The following is a 17,729-nucleotide window of genomic DNA, read 5'->3' as shown; positions in this document are numbered from 1 at the left end:
TGTAGGGAAGAGTCTCCAATACTAGATCAGTGGTTCTCAAACATTAGAGGCTGCTACCCAAATTATAAATGTCAAGGGGTGTGGGCATAATGGTGATAGGGCAGCAATGTGTCCCCCCCCAGTAGCAGCTTGTTTAACCCTTAATGTACATAGCCTAATCTGTCCTGTCAGTTTTGCAATCCAAAGGGCTTGTTAGGACCTTAAGAGCCCTATACGGTTTGGATTTTTAGTACCTAAGGCAATATCTCCTCCAGTATGAACCTCCCCCAGCATTTAAAAACAAGTAGTGAATCCCTGCTACAGACTCCATTCTTTAGGGAGAGGATGCTAGCATCACCAGAGTCTGAAACCACCTCCTCTGTCACAGCCCAAATTCTTGGAACACCTTCCCAGAAGAGGCACATACTGTATGGGCCCCTACCCCACAAACCTTTCCAAGCTACATTAAGACTGCTCTTTATGAAAAAGCCTCCAATTGCCAAGATGCTGTTCTTAAATCTGATGTTGATATTATTAGTATTGTGCTCTATTTTAAATGTTTGTATTGTACATCACTTAGAAAGTTGTCAGCTGGACCTCCCTCAATTGACATCACACTCATCATATCTGCAACCCATCTCCTTTTGACTTCCAGTACCTCTTCCCTTGGAATGGCCTGATCCCACCCACTTATGTAGTCTGTGTTTATGCAGATATTGAAAAATTCAATTAAAAAAAAAAGGTGCTTGGATAGCAGTACATAATGTTTTAAAAATGTAATGGCGTAATCTTTACTCTTTTAAATCTGCTTTCGCTCACCACTAGCCTCCAGGTAGCAGCAGAACACATTCAAAATCTAAAAATGGAACCGGTAATGATCCCCAATCTTTAATGTTACCCACTCCCACAAGAGACCCACCTATTTTAACCCACCTGCTATTTTAACAACAGAGGCAATCCAATACACACGACTGGGAAGTACAGCGTCACTATTCAACACTTCTACTTTCATCCCTTTTAACACATCCTCCCATTGGTCATAAAGAGGCACCTAAAGATTAGCCAGGAAGATAAATGGGAATTATATTGGTGGGGGGAAAAAACAGGAAGAGGAAAGGCATAGAAAGAACTGTATAGAGGCAGAATTAGATTCCCCCCCCCCCCCAGGATGGTAAGCAAGATGCACCTCAGAATTAACAAACCAAAAATTAAGGCCTTGGACTTGTTTCAATTTCTAAAATAGGAGCAGTTGTATAGTCCTCATGATTTTAGACAAAAGTCTATTTCACACACACAGCTAAATAGGTCCTTCATGCTAGAGACTAGGAAACCAGAGGGAGACTGGAACAAGCAGTTTTCACAAATGGAGGACACACCCAGGAGTGGGTATAGTTTCCTGTCCAGGCACTAATTTGCTCCACACTAACTCAGGTTCAACACAGCTAAAGCACCAGGTTGTCTCAGACCATTCACTAGAGTTATTCACTGAAAAGAAGCATTACATGATCAACACACATTAGGATAATATTTATCTGGACAACAAATGTATTTACATAAGAGCATTAAGAACAGCCCACTGGATCAGGCCATAGGCCCATCTAGTCCAGCTTCCTGTATCTCACAGCGGCCCACCAAATGCCCCAGGGAGCACACCAGATAAACTAATTTACACTAATTTAATTTACACTAATTACACATTATTTACACTAATGGCACTGCATTTTCTCATAGTGGAATCGCTCTCTTGCTTGTAATGATTTTCAGAATCACCTTAGAATGGCACCTCCAAGTTGCTCCACAACTCATGAGGCACTTCAGAGATGGTTTCTCTTTTCAGTTGAATTAAACTGGTCCTATTCCCCCTCAAGCTATGAGGACCACATGAGTGCCAAGGGCCTGCTGCAATGCAACATGTTTAGACAGAAGAGCCACAGAAGAGAGGGAGCACTCACATGTTTGAAACTGCTGACAGGCACAGCCTTGCACCCGTGGTCCTGTAGGTAGGCTCCCCAGTCAAAGCCTACGACAAGAGCTAAAAAGAGGGCACAAGAAGAGGTCATCAGAATCATTTCACCACACAAGAATCAAGGTTGGTCACAAACAGTTGTACACATGACAGACAGGACAAGGGTGGAATATCTTCTAGTGGAGCAGTATCATATGGGCACAGAAGATCAAAACTTTTAACCTGCACAGAAATGCAGTGGGGGGAAGGAAAGGTCTTTAACAGTGCAAGCCCTTGCATGCCTACTCAGAAATCAGCCTCAATAGGTCAATGGGATTTGCTCTCAGGTAAACCTTTGTAGGACCAGAATCTTAATCTCAGGCATTACAAGAGCAAAACAGGTGAGAAATATTTGTTTTTAGGCACTTCCAAAAGCAGCACATCCATGAAGGTTTAAACAAACAGGCAGGAACCTAGTTTCCTCAAAGAAAAGAGTCTGGTTAAGCATTACATAGGCAATGACATTTAATCATGGTTACAGCTAAATCAGTTTCTTATGACTAAGTTTGCTAACCAACTTCAAACTCCTGTTAAGAGATATCTGGTTTGTCTTAATTATGATCAATGTCAATGCAATACCTGACTGCAAATAAAAGGGAGTAGAGGTTCATTCTGTCTGCACAGGACCCTGAGTGATCATATATACAGTGATGCCTCGCAAGACGAATGCCTCGCGTAACGAAAAACTCGCAAGACGAAAGTGTTTTGTGAATTTTTTGGTGACTCGCAAGACAAATTTTTCTTTGGCTGTGCTTCGCAAGACAATTTTTTTTGCATTTTTTTTTGTTTTGGTTTGTTTTAAATTGCGCTTCGCAAGACAAAAATTTCGCAATACGAAATGACTCGCGGAATGAATTAATTTCGTCTTGCGAGGCACCACTGTATAGCTGAGCACCAAGGTATTAAAGACTTAAATAATAGCTTTGTCTTTGCAAACCAGAACTGTCCCAAGTGATAATGCAATCAATATGTGGTTGCACACACTCACATACAAGAGGTATCCCTTTCCCCATAATTACGAGGGTCGCCCAGAAAGTAATGCACCACATTTTTTTTCTCAGCCTACAGTAATGGTACGAATGCAAAACTTTAGATATACATTTGAAATTTCAGGAGTGCGCACACAAATTTTTGGTGTCTTCAGAAAGATAGCGTAGCTGCAGCAGTGTTTCGAAATGGCGTCTGTAAGTGATGTACACTACAAGCAGCGTGTCGTCATTGAATTTCTCACTGTGGAGAAAGAAACTGTTGGGAACTTTCACAAATGTTTGTGTACAGTTTATGGAGAATCTGCAGTCGACAGAAGTATGGTTAGTCGCTGGGCACAGAGGGTGAGGCCATTAGAAGGCGGTTCGGCAGAGCTCCAAGATTTGCAGCGTTCGGGGCGGCCATCCACGGCTGTCACACCTGACAAGACGCAGCTTGCTGATGTGCTCATTCGCGAGGACCGACGCATAATGACTAGGCAGTTGGCGCTGAAGCTGTCAATCAGCAAAGGAAGTGTGGATGCAATCATCCGTGCTCTTGATTACTCAAAAGTGTGTGCACAATGGGTTCCGTGCTGTCTTACGGTGGACCACAAATCTCTCAGAAAAAACATTTCTTCTGAGTTGCTGAAACGTTTTGAAGATGAGGGGGAAGCGTTCTTGTCCAGGATTGTGACAGGTGATGAAACCTGGGTTCACCATTTTGAGCCCGAAACAAAATGACAGTCGATGGAATGGCGTCATCCTCAATCTCCACAGAAGAAAAAATTCAAAGCAACTGCTTCCGCCGGTAAGGTCATGATCACTGTGTTTTGGGACTGTGAGGACGTCATACTCATTGATGTGATGCCAAGAGGCAGCACCATTAATTCTGAAGCTTATGAGAAGACATTAACCAAACTCAAGAAGCGCTTCCAGCGACTTCGGCGCCATAACCCAGGTGAATGTTTGATTCAACATGATAACGCTCGGCCTCACACAAGTTTGAGGACTTCGGAACACATCACTAAACAGGGTCGGACTGTGTTACCCCATCCACCCTACAGCCCTGACCTAGCTCCCTCAGACTTCCACTTGTTTGGTCCATTAAAGGATGCCATTCACGGAAGACATTTTGAGGATGACGAAGAGGTGATTTGCACAGTGCAGAAATGGCTTCGTGACCAGAACAAGGAGTGGTACCGACAGGGCATACATGCCCTTGTGTCTCGCTGGAGGAAGGCCATAGAACTGGACGGAGATTATGTGGAAAAATAGGGAGTGTAGAAGAAACATCATTCTTTCTTATGTGTAAGTTTCATTGTGTTCAATAAATAATTGTTGAAGAAAAAAAATGTGGTGCATTACTTTCTGGGCAACCCTCGTAGTCTTCTCTTTTGGGTGTCTAGAAAAGGTACAGAAAGTATAGTAACCCTTACAATGACGTTCAAGCTTAGAATCACAAAAAGAAGTTAGTAAGTGCTTTTAAGTAAGGTGGACCTACCAATAGCATTTGCTATCATTCAAATAGAATTAAAAGGTATCCCCCCAAAAGTTATGCAGTCTAACTTTCTGCCCCGAATGGCAGGACCTTCAACTCAACAAGACCTCCATTCACTCACAGAACAACCTGTTCAATCAAGACCACTATGTATCACAAGAAGAGATACTACAGAAAGGGACCTACAAAGCAAGGAAGACTCAAGCAACTGAATTAGACTGTTCAATTCCAAGGAAGATTTCTCCTCTCTAAATATTGCCGTGATCTACAACTGCTGAACTTCCACCCTGCAGGGCATGTGTTTAAAGATACTTTAAGCACTGGCAACTGCAACAGGTGTCTCCAATTTATCAGAAGCCTGAAGTTGTTCCAGTTAACACTATATAGCTCAAAACAAACCAGCTTAAGGGACATCTAGTAACCCTGGTCCTTCCACATAAGCATTGCTTCCCTTTGTAACTGTGCCTATAATGGTTACTCATCCACTCCTTTCACCTAGTTGGCAAATACTTATTCTTCCCAGAAGACTTCCATACACAATTCCTTCTAACTCCCCACTTGCCATGCTGTTTGAAGTTAGGCCACATCCTCATTTCTTCAAACTGCTGCTCATACTTACCATCCTGGCCTGTTGGTGTTCCATCTGCCAGCTGTCCTGTTCCCTGTGTATGGAGGAATGCCCCAATTTTTGCAGACCAGGCTGCCTTATGCAAGACTTTGGCTTTCTTTGTAGGTGGCTTGCCCTGCAGAAATGTTAACAAAAGATGTCAGGATTCAGGAGCATACCAGCAAAACAAAGAGGGGCAGATAAAACTTGCCACTGTCAACAGAAAGGACTTACAGATAAAAATTAAAACTATCAAACCAAAAGGAATCTATTATGGGAAGAGCAGCCGTGTTAATCTGTTTACGGTAAAAGCAAGAACATTTTGTGGCATCCTAACAACTCTACAACCATCTTGCAGCAAGCTTTTCTAGGCTAGAATCTACTTTGACAGACGGATCAGACTGGGGCAGCACAAGTTTTGACAGGTCAAAATTTAGGACTGCCAGGAGCCTACCCCTCACCTGCCCCTTCAGTGCCTACCTTCAGTGCCTGCCCCTCACCTTCAGAGGATTGCTCTTTCCTTGTCATTCTTATTATGAGTTCAGCATGGAAGACACAATTTTATAGTTAGCAAAAGAAAAGAGACATAGTGAACTCTAGCCCTGGAGCACTGATAAGCCAGTGTCCTACAGAATAGAGACTACACATGATCTTAGCCATAAGGCTGAGAAGTGATACACTATATGAGTCTTTAGATTATATCTTACCATCAACATAATCATAACCACCCTCAATATCCTTTCTTCACAACTAAAGAGCCTATCCTTTTCCTCCCCTCAGAAGTTATCTCATATTCATAGGCAAAAGGGGCACCTTTTAAAGCGGTGTCCTCTTATATGTAGCAGGGGGAGAGTAACTGCCCCTCTTCACCCCACCATGAAATCTTTTCTAGAGGCTGTTGTCTCTTCCGTATTTTTTTTAGATTGAGAGTCTTTTCAGGACCATTTATTTTACTATATAAACTGCTTTAGGAGCTACTCTTGTTGAAAAGCAGTATATGTTCTTAATATTATTAAGATGATGATGATGATGATGATGATGATGATGATAATAATAATAATAATAATAATAATAATAATAAATGTACATATGAAAGATCACAACCCTTTCTGGTTCCATACCAGCAGCCTCTGATAAAAATTATTACTCCAAAAACAGCTGCTCATACAGGAACTTTGCCTTTTACTGTGCAGTTATTCCAATCTGACCCAACTACTGTCACCCAGGGTTTCCTAACTACAATTGCTGGCAAGGCTTTAAAAAAAAACACAACCACCACAATACTCCACCTTAGCATGCATTGAAACTGCAAAGAAAAAGGCACCTATTTACTACCCTTCAGGCAATCTAATCCATGTCCACTCACCCTTAGCATCCTAAGGGGGGGGGGAGCTTGAAGATTCCCTTACCCTCTGCTACAAATGCAACTTCTAAAGTAATTAGAGCTGTTGAGGGCTGCCTGTTGCCCACAGGCATTCCCATATGGGGGAGGGGCAAAGGGCATCCAGCCTGACAAGTAGCCCAACACCCCCCCCCCCATTCCATGGATGGACCCCTGAGGTGATTCAAATGAAAGGGACTTTTTCCTGTATTCAGAGAGCTTTTCTTTATTGTTACCAATCTATCTATAGCAATTCTCCAGGGGTTCACTTCTACAGGCAGAACTGGAATGGGGAAGAGAGTGCTCAGCTCTGCCAAAAGTTACAGGATTTACTTCAGGGAGAATATATTGAAGATAGAAGTGTTCACATGAAATATACTATTTCTGTTATGGTCATTCAGTACTCCTTTTTTCAGAAGTTTGAGATGCAAGACAGAGCCCCCCGCCACTTTATTTCCAGCATTTTAAGCTCAGTTCAGCAAATGATGGTGACATTTCCCAGCAGCCTCCTCTTACTTGGATTCTGGACTCTGTTAAGTAAGCATTGCTCACCTGAAGCCTTGCCAGGATGCTAGCCTTTTTGGAATTTGAAGAGTAGCTTCTGGAGCAGGAGACACTGCAGAAACGTTTGGTCTTGGAGAAGAAGCCATCTTTCGTGCCCACAATCCCACACATCTCACAGACAGCTAAGGAAGCATGAATACAATAAAGCCTCAACAGTGAGAAGTCTTGGAGTTCCACCAGCAAGCACAGGGCTAGGTCAATGGTTTTCACATATGAACACAGGAGGCGCCTTCTACCAAAACAAGGCATTGGTCTCCTTGCTCAATACTGCCTACTACGAGTATTTTGACTGGCAGTGGGTTTCCAGGGGTCTGTTTTCTAATTACACCTGGAGATGGTAGGGATTGAACATGGGATTTTCTGTATACAAAGCATGTGGTTTACCAATGAGCAACAATGACATCTCCCTGTTGAAGCCTGGTGACTGGGGCCTCCTTCTCAAAGGAAGGTTGGTCTACTTCTGCCTCTATTGCAAATGTGACTAGTGCAAGACCCCAATGGCAGGAAATAAACTAGGCAGTGGGGGCAGATACCAGCACAGGGGGAAAAGGTTTTCATCCCTGCTGGCTGACAACAATAGCTCTTGTCCAGATAATTGAACTAGCAGACTGAAAGGAGAAACCAGAACCCACTGTGTGCTTTAAAAATCAGATTCCCCCCCCCCCAATGAAGTTATTACTTTGGCTACAAGGACTGCTCATCAAACATGACAGAAATGTACAGCACTGGCTTGACTGGAAAGCAGTCAGTTCAACACATACATCTAGACCAGAATCAAGAAGAGCCCTCCCTGCCTAGACATACAAAAGCTGCCCCAAAGCATTTCTGCATAATGGTGCTCCAAGCAGAAATTATAAGGCCTGAACTCTTGCCATAAACAGAAAAGATCCTGATTGCATGGAGTTAAGCAGAATTTAGTTTGCAACAAGTATCAGTATTCAGTATTGGCAACCTTCAGTCTCGAAAGACTATGGTATCGCGCTCTGAAAGGTGGTTCTGGCACAGCATCTAGTGTGGCTGAAAAAGCCAATCCGGGAGTGACAATCCCTTCCACACTGGGAGCAAGTGCAGTCTGTCCCTGATCTGTCTCCGTGGCTATGGAGACAAGAAAGATGCAGATATGTTAATTTTAGTCCACACCCCCAATTTGCAACCCATCTGTGTCTGGAAAAGTCTTTCCCCTCTCCCCTGGTTTGGGCATGACAGGCTGCTGTATCTTGACCTATTGCATTCCAGCATCATCAACCCTCAGTTTTTGAAAAGTAGGTCAGCCGTGGGGAATGGATGAAGTTGACACCGTCCAACACACTGCACTGTGTGTGCTTATAACATCAGTAGGGCTTCGGAAGGCAAAGCTACTATAGGCCCTGTACGTCCCCATTACATAGCATTTCCCTAACCCACACAAATCTGGCCTTCAGTTAATCCATCTAACCACAATTTACTAAGAAAGGAAAACTTCTTGCCTGGTTTAGGACTGAATAGGAAAACTGACTAAGATTGTACAAACCATCTATGTTTGAATACATTTTGTTTGCGCAGTTTAATTTGAGTACAGATAGCTTGGTTTTCTGGGCATAACTTAGGTCGACAACAAATGCAGAAGAATCAAAGTTTGAATAACTGAATTTGTTTTTGTAAGACATTGGCTCAAAGCATTTTGAGTCCAACTTCTTCAACAGTAGTTTTATAATACACTTCAATATACAAACTCCCATGCGTAAGCATGCATGCATGTGGGACACATCAGGAAATCTTCTAGGGAGTAACATGATATTAATTAAAAATGAATTCTTTCACACTGTTTTTTCATAGCTGTTTTTTCATGCAATATCATATGGCTCGGCAGTCACTGTCTCACCCTCTTTTTTCACACAAAATGCATCTCCTGATCAAGAAGGATATTTTATTTTTGGCTCAGGTTTTCCAAATGTATTCGATCGCATCAGTTAGCTCCTATCCTGCTCTAGACAGAGCAAAACTGCCTCTTCTTCTGTCACCTACGCACTTCCTTTACAAGAGAAGAGAACACACTAGTACCTGGCTCAGATCCATTCTCATCTGGCAAACGGCCAGTAGGTGTTTGGGTCTGCAAAGGAGATGTCGCCACCTCGCCAGCTTCTCGGTTGGTTCGATCTTCATTCTCACTAGAGTCTTCCAAGCAGGAGGTGCTGCCACTGTCCGAGCTGCTGCTGCTGTAATGTCGGACGCTATCATAACCCCCAAAGAGATCAAAGTCATCCTCCTCTTCTTCCTCATCCATCTGCTCCAAGGATGAAGACTTGCCGTTGGCAGCAGCCTCCAACTAGCAGCAAAACAGACCCGAGAATATTTGAAAACATCCACTGGCAGCAATACAGCAGGGCAGGTGGGAAAAGCGTGTTCAGTTCAAAGCATCAGGGGTAGAGACATCTCAGGAAACCATTTCTGAAGGGCTGGCAATAGCAGTGACAGTTCCCCACATCCCTTTCATATACGTTCCTAAAAAATGTATTTGTTTACGTTCATTTCTACATCAGCCAAAACAGAAATGGAAAATGCAGTACATAAAATAATTGTATGCTTAACATTATGTGGATCAGTTAGGTCAACCAGTTGATTTTCATTACCGTACTCATGTTCACACACAACAGAAACCATTATCAAAATCTCACGTTATTTTTATTATTGCTAAAATAAAAACTGTTGACGAGTACTGCACTGCTTTTTGACATCTTAGCCAACAAAAAGTTCATCTTTTGAAGATCTGACCAATTTTCTTGATCTGACAGCTGGTAGAGAAGAAATATACTGCTAACCAAACCGTGGATGGGGTATTTCAAAAAGGCAACACATGAAATCTGCCTTTTATTTAAGCCTGGGAGGATGAAAGCATCTTTTAACATCAGGCAAAGGGCAACAAAGTCAACCAAATATCCCTAGGAATAGCATTTTACAGCTAGAACCCCACTGCTTAAAAGGTACTATCTCTGGCTGCCACCCCTGAAAGTAGCAGCATCCAGAGTAAGGCCTCTGATGTCAATCTTAAACAAACAGTTCAAATGGGAGGTTCAAAATGCTAAGACTGGATACAGTATATGAAGAAGAAAGGCAAACTAGAAGTCTGGTCTCATATGGAAGTATAGAAGATTATAAGCACTGCGTGGAGCAAGGACATGCAGTGTGGGGGTAGCAGGTGAAGCAAAACTGTCCTACCTGCCATGGTCCACATGCAATAGTCACAGCCTCCTCTGTGCATGCCGAGTCAGAAAGTGGCTGGAGAACAACAATACTAAACTCCAAGTCAGGGGTGCCCAAACCCCGGCCCTGGGGCCACTTGTGGCCCTTGAGGACTCCCAATCTGGACCTCAGGGAGCCCCCAGTTTCCAATGAGCCTCTGGCCCTCCGGAGACTTGCTGGAGCCCGTGCCTGCCCGAAACAACTGCTCTCAGCATGAGGGCGACTGTTCAACCTCTCGCCTGAGCTGTGGGTCGAGGCCTCCCTCCACTGCTTGCTATTTCACATCTGTGATGCAGCAGCGGCAGCAAAGCGAAGGCTGACCTTGCCTTGTGCAAGGCCTTTTATAGGACTTGAGTTATTGCAAGACCTTCATTCATTCATATAAGTTCCATCTTTAATATATTCATTTATGTAAATTTATTCAAATTTGAAATGTAAATTAATTATTTTTTCCCAGCCCTCAACACAGTGTCAGAGAGATGATGTGGCCCTCCTGCCAAAAAGTTTGGAACCCCTGGACTCCAAATGGTCACAAATAATATTCAACTCATTGTCAGCCCTGCCTAGATTTCAGCTGCAGGATGGATGTAATCAATAAACTATGGCTAATCGCATGAGGATCTCCTTATACAACACACACAGAAAAGCAGGCGAAACTGAACTTGTTTGATCATCCTAGACCGTAACGTGAACATCAGTAGCGGTAAAACCAGCAGAAGCACCGTGAGAGTCTATTTCTACGGCATTACATCAAGTATTAAGAAAACCTTACCCTGACACATGAACTCCCCTTGCCTCTATATTGATGGGGAACCACATCCCAAGCTCCTGCATAGCAACCAGTACCAGGCACCAACAAGTTGCTTTGGTCTGTGTTAACATACATACAAAGGTCATGAAATAACTTTTCAAACACCTTCTTCTATGGATCTCATTTTCATGGATGGCAAACATTGTCTCTTACAAGTCAGGTGAAACATGCATGGAGATAGCAGTCCAGGCACTTTGTACAACACCAAGCAGCAGCTAACAGTGGCCCATTAAGATATGGGAATGATATTTTACTGGCCCACCTGGTCAGTAACATATCATCATACAGCATTCAGCAAAAATTTATCCAGCTTTTAACTTGAGCACCATGATTTGCAGTTCTCATGAATACCAAAGGGGCAATGGTATATTTATTAAATAAGATAAGAAAGTTCCCATTCCAATTCTTGCACCTGCAAGTGTTTCTCAAAGCGATGCAACCTTGACACATCACTTCATGGGAGTTAGTTATACCTTAACCACGCTGACTTATTTAGGCCCAAATCCTAACCAAGTTTCCAGCACTGACACAGCTATGCCAGTGGGGTGCCTGCTGCATCCTGCAGTTGGGTGAGAGTCACAGAGTCACAAACCTCAAGGTAAGGGTTTGTTCCCTTACCTTGGTGCCAGAAAGTTGGTTAGGACTGCACCCTTACTTTCTTCAAAGATTTGTATCCTGTCTTTCCTCAGCCAAAACAAATATCCAACTTTTTTTAAGGGCAATACTGCGGTGTTTCTCAACATTCGTCCTCTGTTGCACCACTTCACATAGTCTTCCCATCTGTACCATCAGAAGTAACTTTCAATGACATCATTGCCTGTCACTTCTGGTGGGAGGCCAGATGTGATGCAGAAACTACCAGTGAGAGGCTCAGAGTGTACAAGAAGGCATCTGGCTTGAATGCCTTTAAAAGGGGATTGGACACGTTTCTGGATGAAAAATCCATTATGGGTTACAAGCCAGGATGTGTATGTGCAACCTCCTGATTTTAGAAATGGGCTATGTCAGAATGCCAATGCAAGGGAGGGGACCAGGATGAGGTCTCTTGTTATCTGGTGTGCTCCCTGGAGCACTTGGTGGGCTGCTGTGAGATACAGGAAGCTGGACTAGATGGGCCTATGTCCTGACCCAGTGGGGCTGTTCTTATTTTCTTAAGGCATTTTCAAGCATGGAAAGCATGCTTTGGAGCCTCCTACCACTGCTTGTTGCACTGCATTCCTGCTGGGCGGCAGGGGTCCAGGGGTTCACCTCAAGTACCATTGGTGGTGCCCATACCACTGGTTGAGAAGCACTGCAATACAGCTCAGTTGGGGGCAACTCCTTGGACCAAAGCACTGCTGCAGTCACAGGAGGCAGTCACCACAGACACGCAAGGTGAAGCAGAAAGGTTCTGAGCCCTTGCCAAAGTCATCAGGCTTTGTTTCAATTCACAAAGCAGAGCAATTCAAGGACTGTTAATTAAAAAAAAAAAAGTCCGTCCGTCCCCGACTTTCAGAACAGGTGTGGGGGAAGAGCCAGTCCAGGCGCATTCACTTGCTACTCTGTCGCCAGCAGCTGTTAGCAACTCTGTTGCTACTCCGGCCAGCGGAAGCAGCAAGTGTAGCTCACTGAGCAGAGCCAGTCACTGGTGCGCCGAACGCGACCTCTCCCAGCGCCAGGAGAGACTGACGCGGGCGCACAGCAGGGGCGCCCACTGTGCAGAGCACCTGCCCTGCGCACGCCTACTGGCGCGAGGACACGCCGTGCTCCTCCGCAGCCCCGCACGGGAAAGGGGCGTCGGCATCGCAGCCGAGCAGGCACCGCTCTCACCTCCTCCGCTGGACGCTCCATGGCTCGCCCGCAAGCGCTGCCTGGCGCGCGCCCCCCGCCGCCTCCAGCGCCGCGCGCGCCGCCAATAGTCATCTTAGCGCCACCGTCCTCCACGTCTCTCGAGCGCTCGCAGGTCCGCACGCGCTCTCGCCGCCGCCAATAGGAGAAGGGCACAGGCGGCTGCGCAAGAACTCTCTGTGCGGGCTCCTCGCAGTCCCGCAAGGGGCTTCGGGAACTGGAGTCCTTCTGGCCTGCAGGGAGCCTGGCAGTCCCAGTGCTGCTTCCGGGGGCTCCTCCTCCTCTTCGGCTTTGCAAAGGGGCCTTTCTGCCTCGCATCATCGCCCTTGGAACCGTGCACTCAAAATGCACTCATGGCACTAGTAATTAAATCCCATTAAATACAATATTCCTTTATCCCTATTTTATTATTAATGAACTTTTTAATTCACAGGCTCTGCGATTTTTTGAATTCTTATTAATTAATCATTACGTTTGATTAATTAATTATAATTTCACTTAATATCAATTTAATCAACGAATTATTAACTAATTCTATTAATAATGATTACTCACTAATAATTTTAATTAATTACTGATGCTGGTCAGCCTTAAGTTTACCAGCAGCGAAACAGAGGCACCAAGACAGCCAACAAGCATTACTGAAGCGATGATAAGAGGGTATTGCCTATAGGCCAGCATTGCCTATTATCCTGACCGCCACTGCCACTCCAGAATTTCAAACAAGGATCTTCCTCAGCCCGACAAGGAACTTTGAGGAACTGAACCTGGACCCTCCTGTGGACACAGCAGGGACTCCACTATCCTATAGCCCTGATTGGGAGTTAATGTTACTTTGCCACTTTCAGTTTTTGCGTTAATATTTTGGGTTAATATTTGAGGTTTACGAGAATTAATAATAAAACGGAACAGTATACCAAAAATGCATGCAAAACTCTACAGTCTAAGGCTGCAATCCTACCCACATTTAGCTGGGAGTAAGCCTAGTAAGACTAGAATGGAACTTATTACTGAGTTGACATACATAGAACTGAGCTCTAAATGAGACAGATGATAACAGGAAAGGGACGATAATACAGAAAAACTTCATGTGTACTCAGAATTGGGGGGGGGGCTTACTCCCAAATAAGTGGGTGTAGGAGTTCCCCCTAAACTTTTTCCATTTATTTGGAGAGCAAACATGGGAAAACAGATGTATCTTCAGCTCTTTCTTAAAGAGTGGGAGAGATTGGATCATAAGGACATAACAGGAGCCCTGCTGGATCAGGCCAAAGTCCCATCTAATCCAGCTTCCTGTATCTCACTGTGGCCCACATTGCTGCTGGAAGCACACAAAACAAGAGACCTGTGTCCCGGTGCCCAAGCTTGCACCTGGCATTGTGAGGTAGCCTACTTCTAAAATCAGGAGGTTGTAACCTATGATTGACTTTTTCTCCAGAAATCTATTCAATCCTCTTTTAAAGGCATCCAGGACAGATGCCATCACCACATTCTGTAGCAAGGAGTTCCACAGACTAATTACATGCTAGGTAAAGAAATATTTTCTTTTGTCTGTTCTAATTCTCTTGACACTCAATTTTAGTGGATTTCCCCTAGTTCTGGTGCTGTGTGAGAGGGAAAAGAATGTCCCTCTATCCATCCCCTGCATAATTTTGTATGTTTCAATCATGTCCCCCTCAGGTGCTTTTTTCTACACTGAAGAGACCCAAATGCTGCAGCCTTTTCTCATAAGGGAAGTGCATCATAACAACATAAGAAAATACAAAAATGTGGAGGCAAAAATTTAGGATTGGATGTCAACATGGAAAATAAAGTCATAGGAAAACAGGCACAATCAATGGACTATTCCAAAGATATGTATTACAGCACAAACCTAGGCAGGTCTACTCCAAAGTAAGTCCCATTGTGTTAAGTTGGGTTTACTCCCAGGAAGTGCATAGAATTGCAGCCTGAGAGGAATACATGATTCCAGATGGAGTAGAAAGGAAAGGAAAGCAAGAGCAAGTTACACATTTAAAAGTAAGACATTAAAATTAACTCAAGAAGGAATGGGAAACCTCTGCAAAGCCAAAGTGATATGCCAAGGACAGGGTCCCAGAAACCAAGATGAAGATGAACAATAGTATCAAAAGCACAAGGAAAAAGCAGCCACAGAAGAACTGAAAACTTTATTTGGATGAAAGAAGAAATTGGGTATTAGAAGTTAAAGGTGTCTGCAGCAGAATGAAAAGAACGAAAGCCAAAGTGATAAGACTCAAAAACAAATTAGAAAAAAAACATTCTAAGCATTGGGTAAGCACATCCCTTCAGGAGTTTAGACACAACAGCAACAGGAGACTGAGGGTGAGACTGGAAAGGGAAGTCTTGAGCAAGAACGTTTTCCAATCTAAGAGCAACCACGGCTGACAAAGAAGAGCAACCTTTTTCTTCAACCTTTTTCATGCTGTGACCCCAATAAATATGAAACTGGGGGCCTAGTGTTAGTCCCACCCCTCTTGAGACCCTATCTGCCCATTCCCTGCTCCCCTTGACCTCCCAGTACTGTTCACTGAACCAAATATTTTTATTAGAGAGAGCAGAAAAAGTTACCCTGAAGCCTGGCACTAGTGAAAGCTATTTTAGCACAATTCCTAAGAATCTGAGCAGGACTGGGATACAATCTCCTGGCACCTGAAGGGGTACTTCAAATACCTCCTGCTTTACCTGGTGGTGCTCTAGTCCAGTGGTCTTCAACCTCTTTCATTCCTGTAAGTTGCTGCGACCCCACAACATAAGTTTCACAACCCCATTGGGGGCCCAATCCCAAGGATGAAGACAAAACTGATAAAGAAAGGCTAAAGATATGAAGAAGGGATGAAAGGAAGAAAGGAAGGTACCTGAAGAACAGGTGGTAAATTGGGAAAAACAGGTTAGGAAGATTATAGGTCAGAAAAAGAGAGCAAAGCAAAAGATGCTAAACACTTTGAAAACGAGAAGGGAAAGATAAAAAATGTTTTTTGTCTTGTTTTTATCTTGCTTTTAATTGTGTTTTAATCATTGTTGTAAGCCACCTTGGGTCCCTTCGGGGAGAAAGGCAGGATATGTATAAATAAATAAATAAATAAATAAAATATAGTCTGATACTAACAATTTTATCAGAGACAACTGGACAAAAAGCCCAGGAGTTTGAAAAAGGGGTGTGTGTGTGTGTGTGAGAGAGAGAGAGAGAGAGAGAGAGAGAAAGAGAGAGAGGCAGCATAGGTGAGGGAGATGTATTGGGGAGCATTTCTGGATGAGTGTGGGGGAAGTTGATGGAGATGCGCACAGCCACTGACAAATTAAGAGGACACCCACCCACCTCCCAGAAATTCACAAAACAGTTCAGGCATAGGTCTGAGGAAGGGGAAGTAGTTGTGTTGCTTAGGATTGCTTATGAACATTACATAATATTACAATACTTGCACAACATTCTACACAGCTAGTATAATAACTGGTGCTATCTTGGGGTGCAGGGATGACTACTATTTCCAAGGTACTAAATACAACTGAAGCCTACAACTTCCCCTAACCCCCAAGAACTGCCCCAGATTTATTGAGCCTACCCGCTTTTCTGGAGGGATAATAACTCAACCTGTCACTTCACTGTTTTTCCACCTGGACCTCATGGAGCCAATAGTGAGGAAGATCTTCAGGGCTTTTTAAAAAAAAATCCTTCCTGTTGCTGTGTGTCTAATAGTGGCATTACCTGGCAAGCAAAGATTTTCTTGGTGTGAAGATCAAGTGATGATGGAAGTGTTTCACATGCATAATGTCTTTGGGACAAATAGGTCTTCAAGGCACATGAGCAGGGCCAGTTCCTCTTACTACACACCAGCCATCAGCAGCAGTTCTTGACTTTGGAAAACACTTGTAGCCAGTGGCATGTATGCAGTCCACTTTTGAGTGCATGAGGTTCTCTAGACAGGGTCACCTAATCCACCACTGATATTAGATGAGGATCAGAACAGGGCTTCTAGGGTTTCATCCTAAAGCTAGGTAGGGAACAATGTAGGAGAACAAACTGCTGAGACATGTCTGTAGGTGCCCTGCAGAGCATAGTAGTTCTGGTGGCTGCTGCCATGTTATGCTGCCAACTCTTACGCACTGGCAGGAACAGGAAAAACTAGATTTGAAACTGCCTTTGATTTAGAGTACTAATCCATTTAGATCAGTAACATTTGTGCTGACTGGCAGCAGCTCTTCAGTGTTTCTGACAGTCTTCCTAGCTGGAAGTGTCAGGGCGTTAACCTGGGACCCTCGGTATGCAAACCCTTTGCTTTATTACAACTCTTCCCCCAAGGTTCTCTACCTAGTACAGGACCCTTTTCCTTCATACAGCTTTGTAAACGCCCACTCTCCAGAGGCCTTAGATGTTCATCCCAGGGGTAGGTAGGACTACCTTACATGTAATCACTGATTTAGGGCACAGTCCTAACCAACTTTCTGGCACTGACCTAGCTGCAATGCAGTCCCAAGGCAAGGTACCAAACATACCCTTACCTTGAGGAGGTCCTCTTGACTGCCTCCCTACTGCAGGACATAGTGTACCCGACATTGGCACAGCTATGTCAGTACTGGAAAGTTGCTTAGGATTGCGCCCTTAATGGAGTATCTTCCTCTAGCCCAGCCTTTGATTGTGGAGACCTAAATCCATCAGTCTGTAATTGTAGATCTTTCATTGTTTAGTCTGTCTCCAAAATTCACATATTTTTTTAAAGAGTAATTTTTTTTTGCAAGGGATAGTAAGGAAAGGTCAAAAAATTAAAATGAAATGGCTAGAAGAGTAAACTACCAACACTATGCAAAATTTGAGAGTAAGCTTTCCAGAACACAGACTTATTTCTGAGTAAGC

The 17,729-nt window shown here is 43.8% G+C and overlaps 1 protein-coding gene across 5 annotated transcripts in view; it reads right to left on the bottom strand.

The window, feature by feature from the left end:
* The window catches only part of L3MBTL2 (L3MBTL histone methyl-lysine binding protein 2), a 33,257-nt gene extending 20,290 nt beyond the window's left edge, over positions 1–12,967 (bottom strand). For 3 of the 5 annotated variants that reach the window (XM_066634042.1, XM_066634043.1, XM_066634046.1), the window contains exons 1-6: positions 12,842–12,967; positions 9,043–9,307; positions 6,991–7,124; positions 5,070–5,193; positions 1,932–2,011; positions 913–1,030 (exon numbers count right to left, since the gene is read on the bottom strand). In XM_066634042.1, the coding sequence (XP_066490139.1) occupies positions 913–1,030; positions 1,932–2,011; positions 5,070–5,193; positions 6,991–7,124; positions 9,043–9,307; positions 12,842–12,934 (814 nt within the window). In that variant the 5' untranslated portion in view covers positions 12,935–12,967. Of the gene's footprint in view, positions 1–912; positions 1,031–1,931; positions 2,012–5,069; positions 5,194–6,990; positions 7,125–9,042; positions 9,484–12,228; positions 12,280–12,841 lie in introns of those variants that run through there. The other 2 variants (XM_066634044.1, XM_066634045.1) reach the window with 2 other exon arrangements.
* Between the last annotated feature and the right edge of the window lie 4,762 nt (positions 12,968–17,729).

This window comes from Tiliqua scincoides, chromosome 7, assembly GCF_035046505.1.
Source record: "Tiliqua scincoides isolate rTilSci1 chromosome 7, rTilSci1.hap2, whole genome shotgun sequence".
NCBI classification, from domain to species: Eukaryota; Metazoa; Chordata; class Lepidosauria; order Squamata; family Scincidae; genus Tiliqua; species Tiliqua scincoides.
Note: the sequence above shows the minus strand (reverse complement) of the source record. Positions and strands in the feature narration are given on the sequence as shown.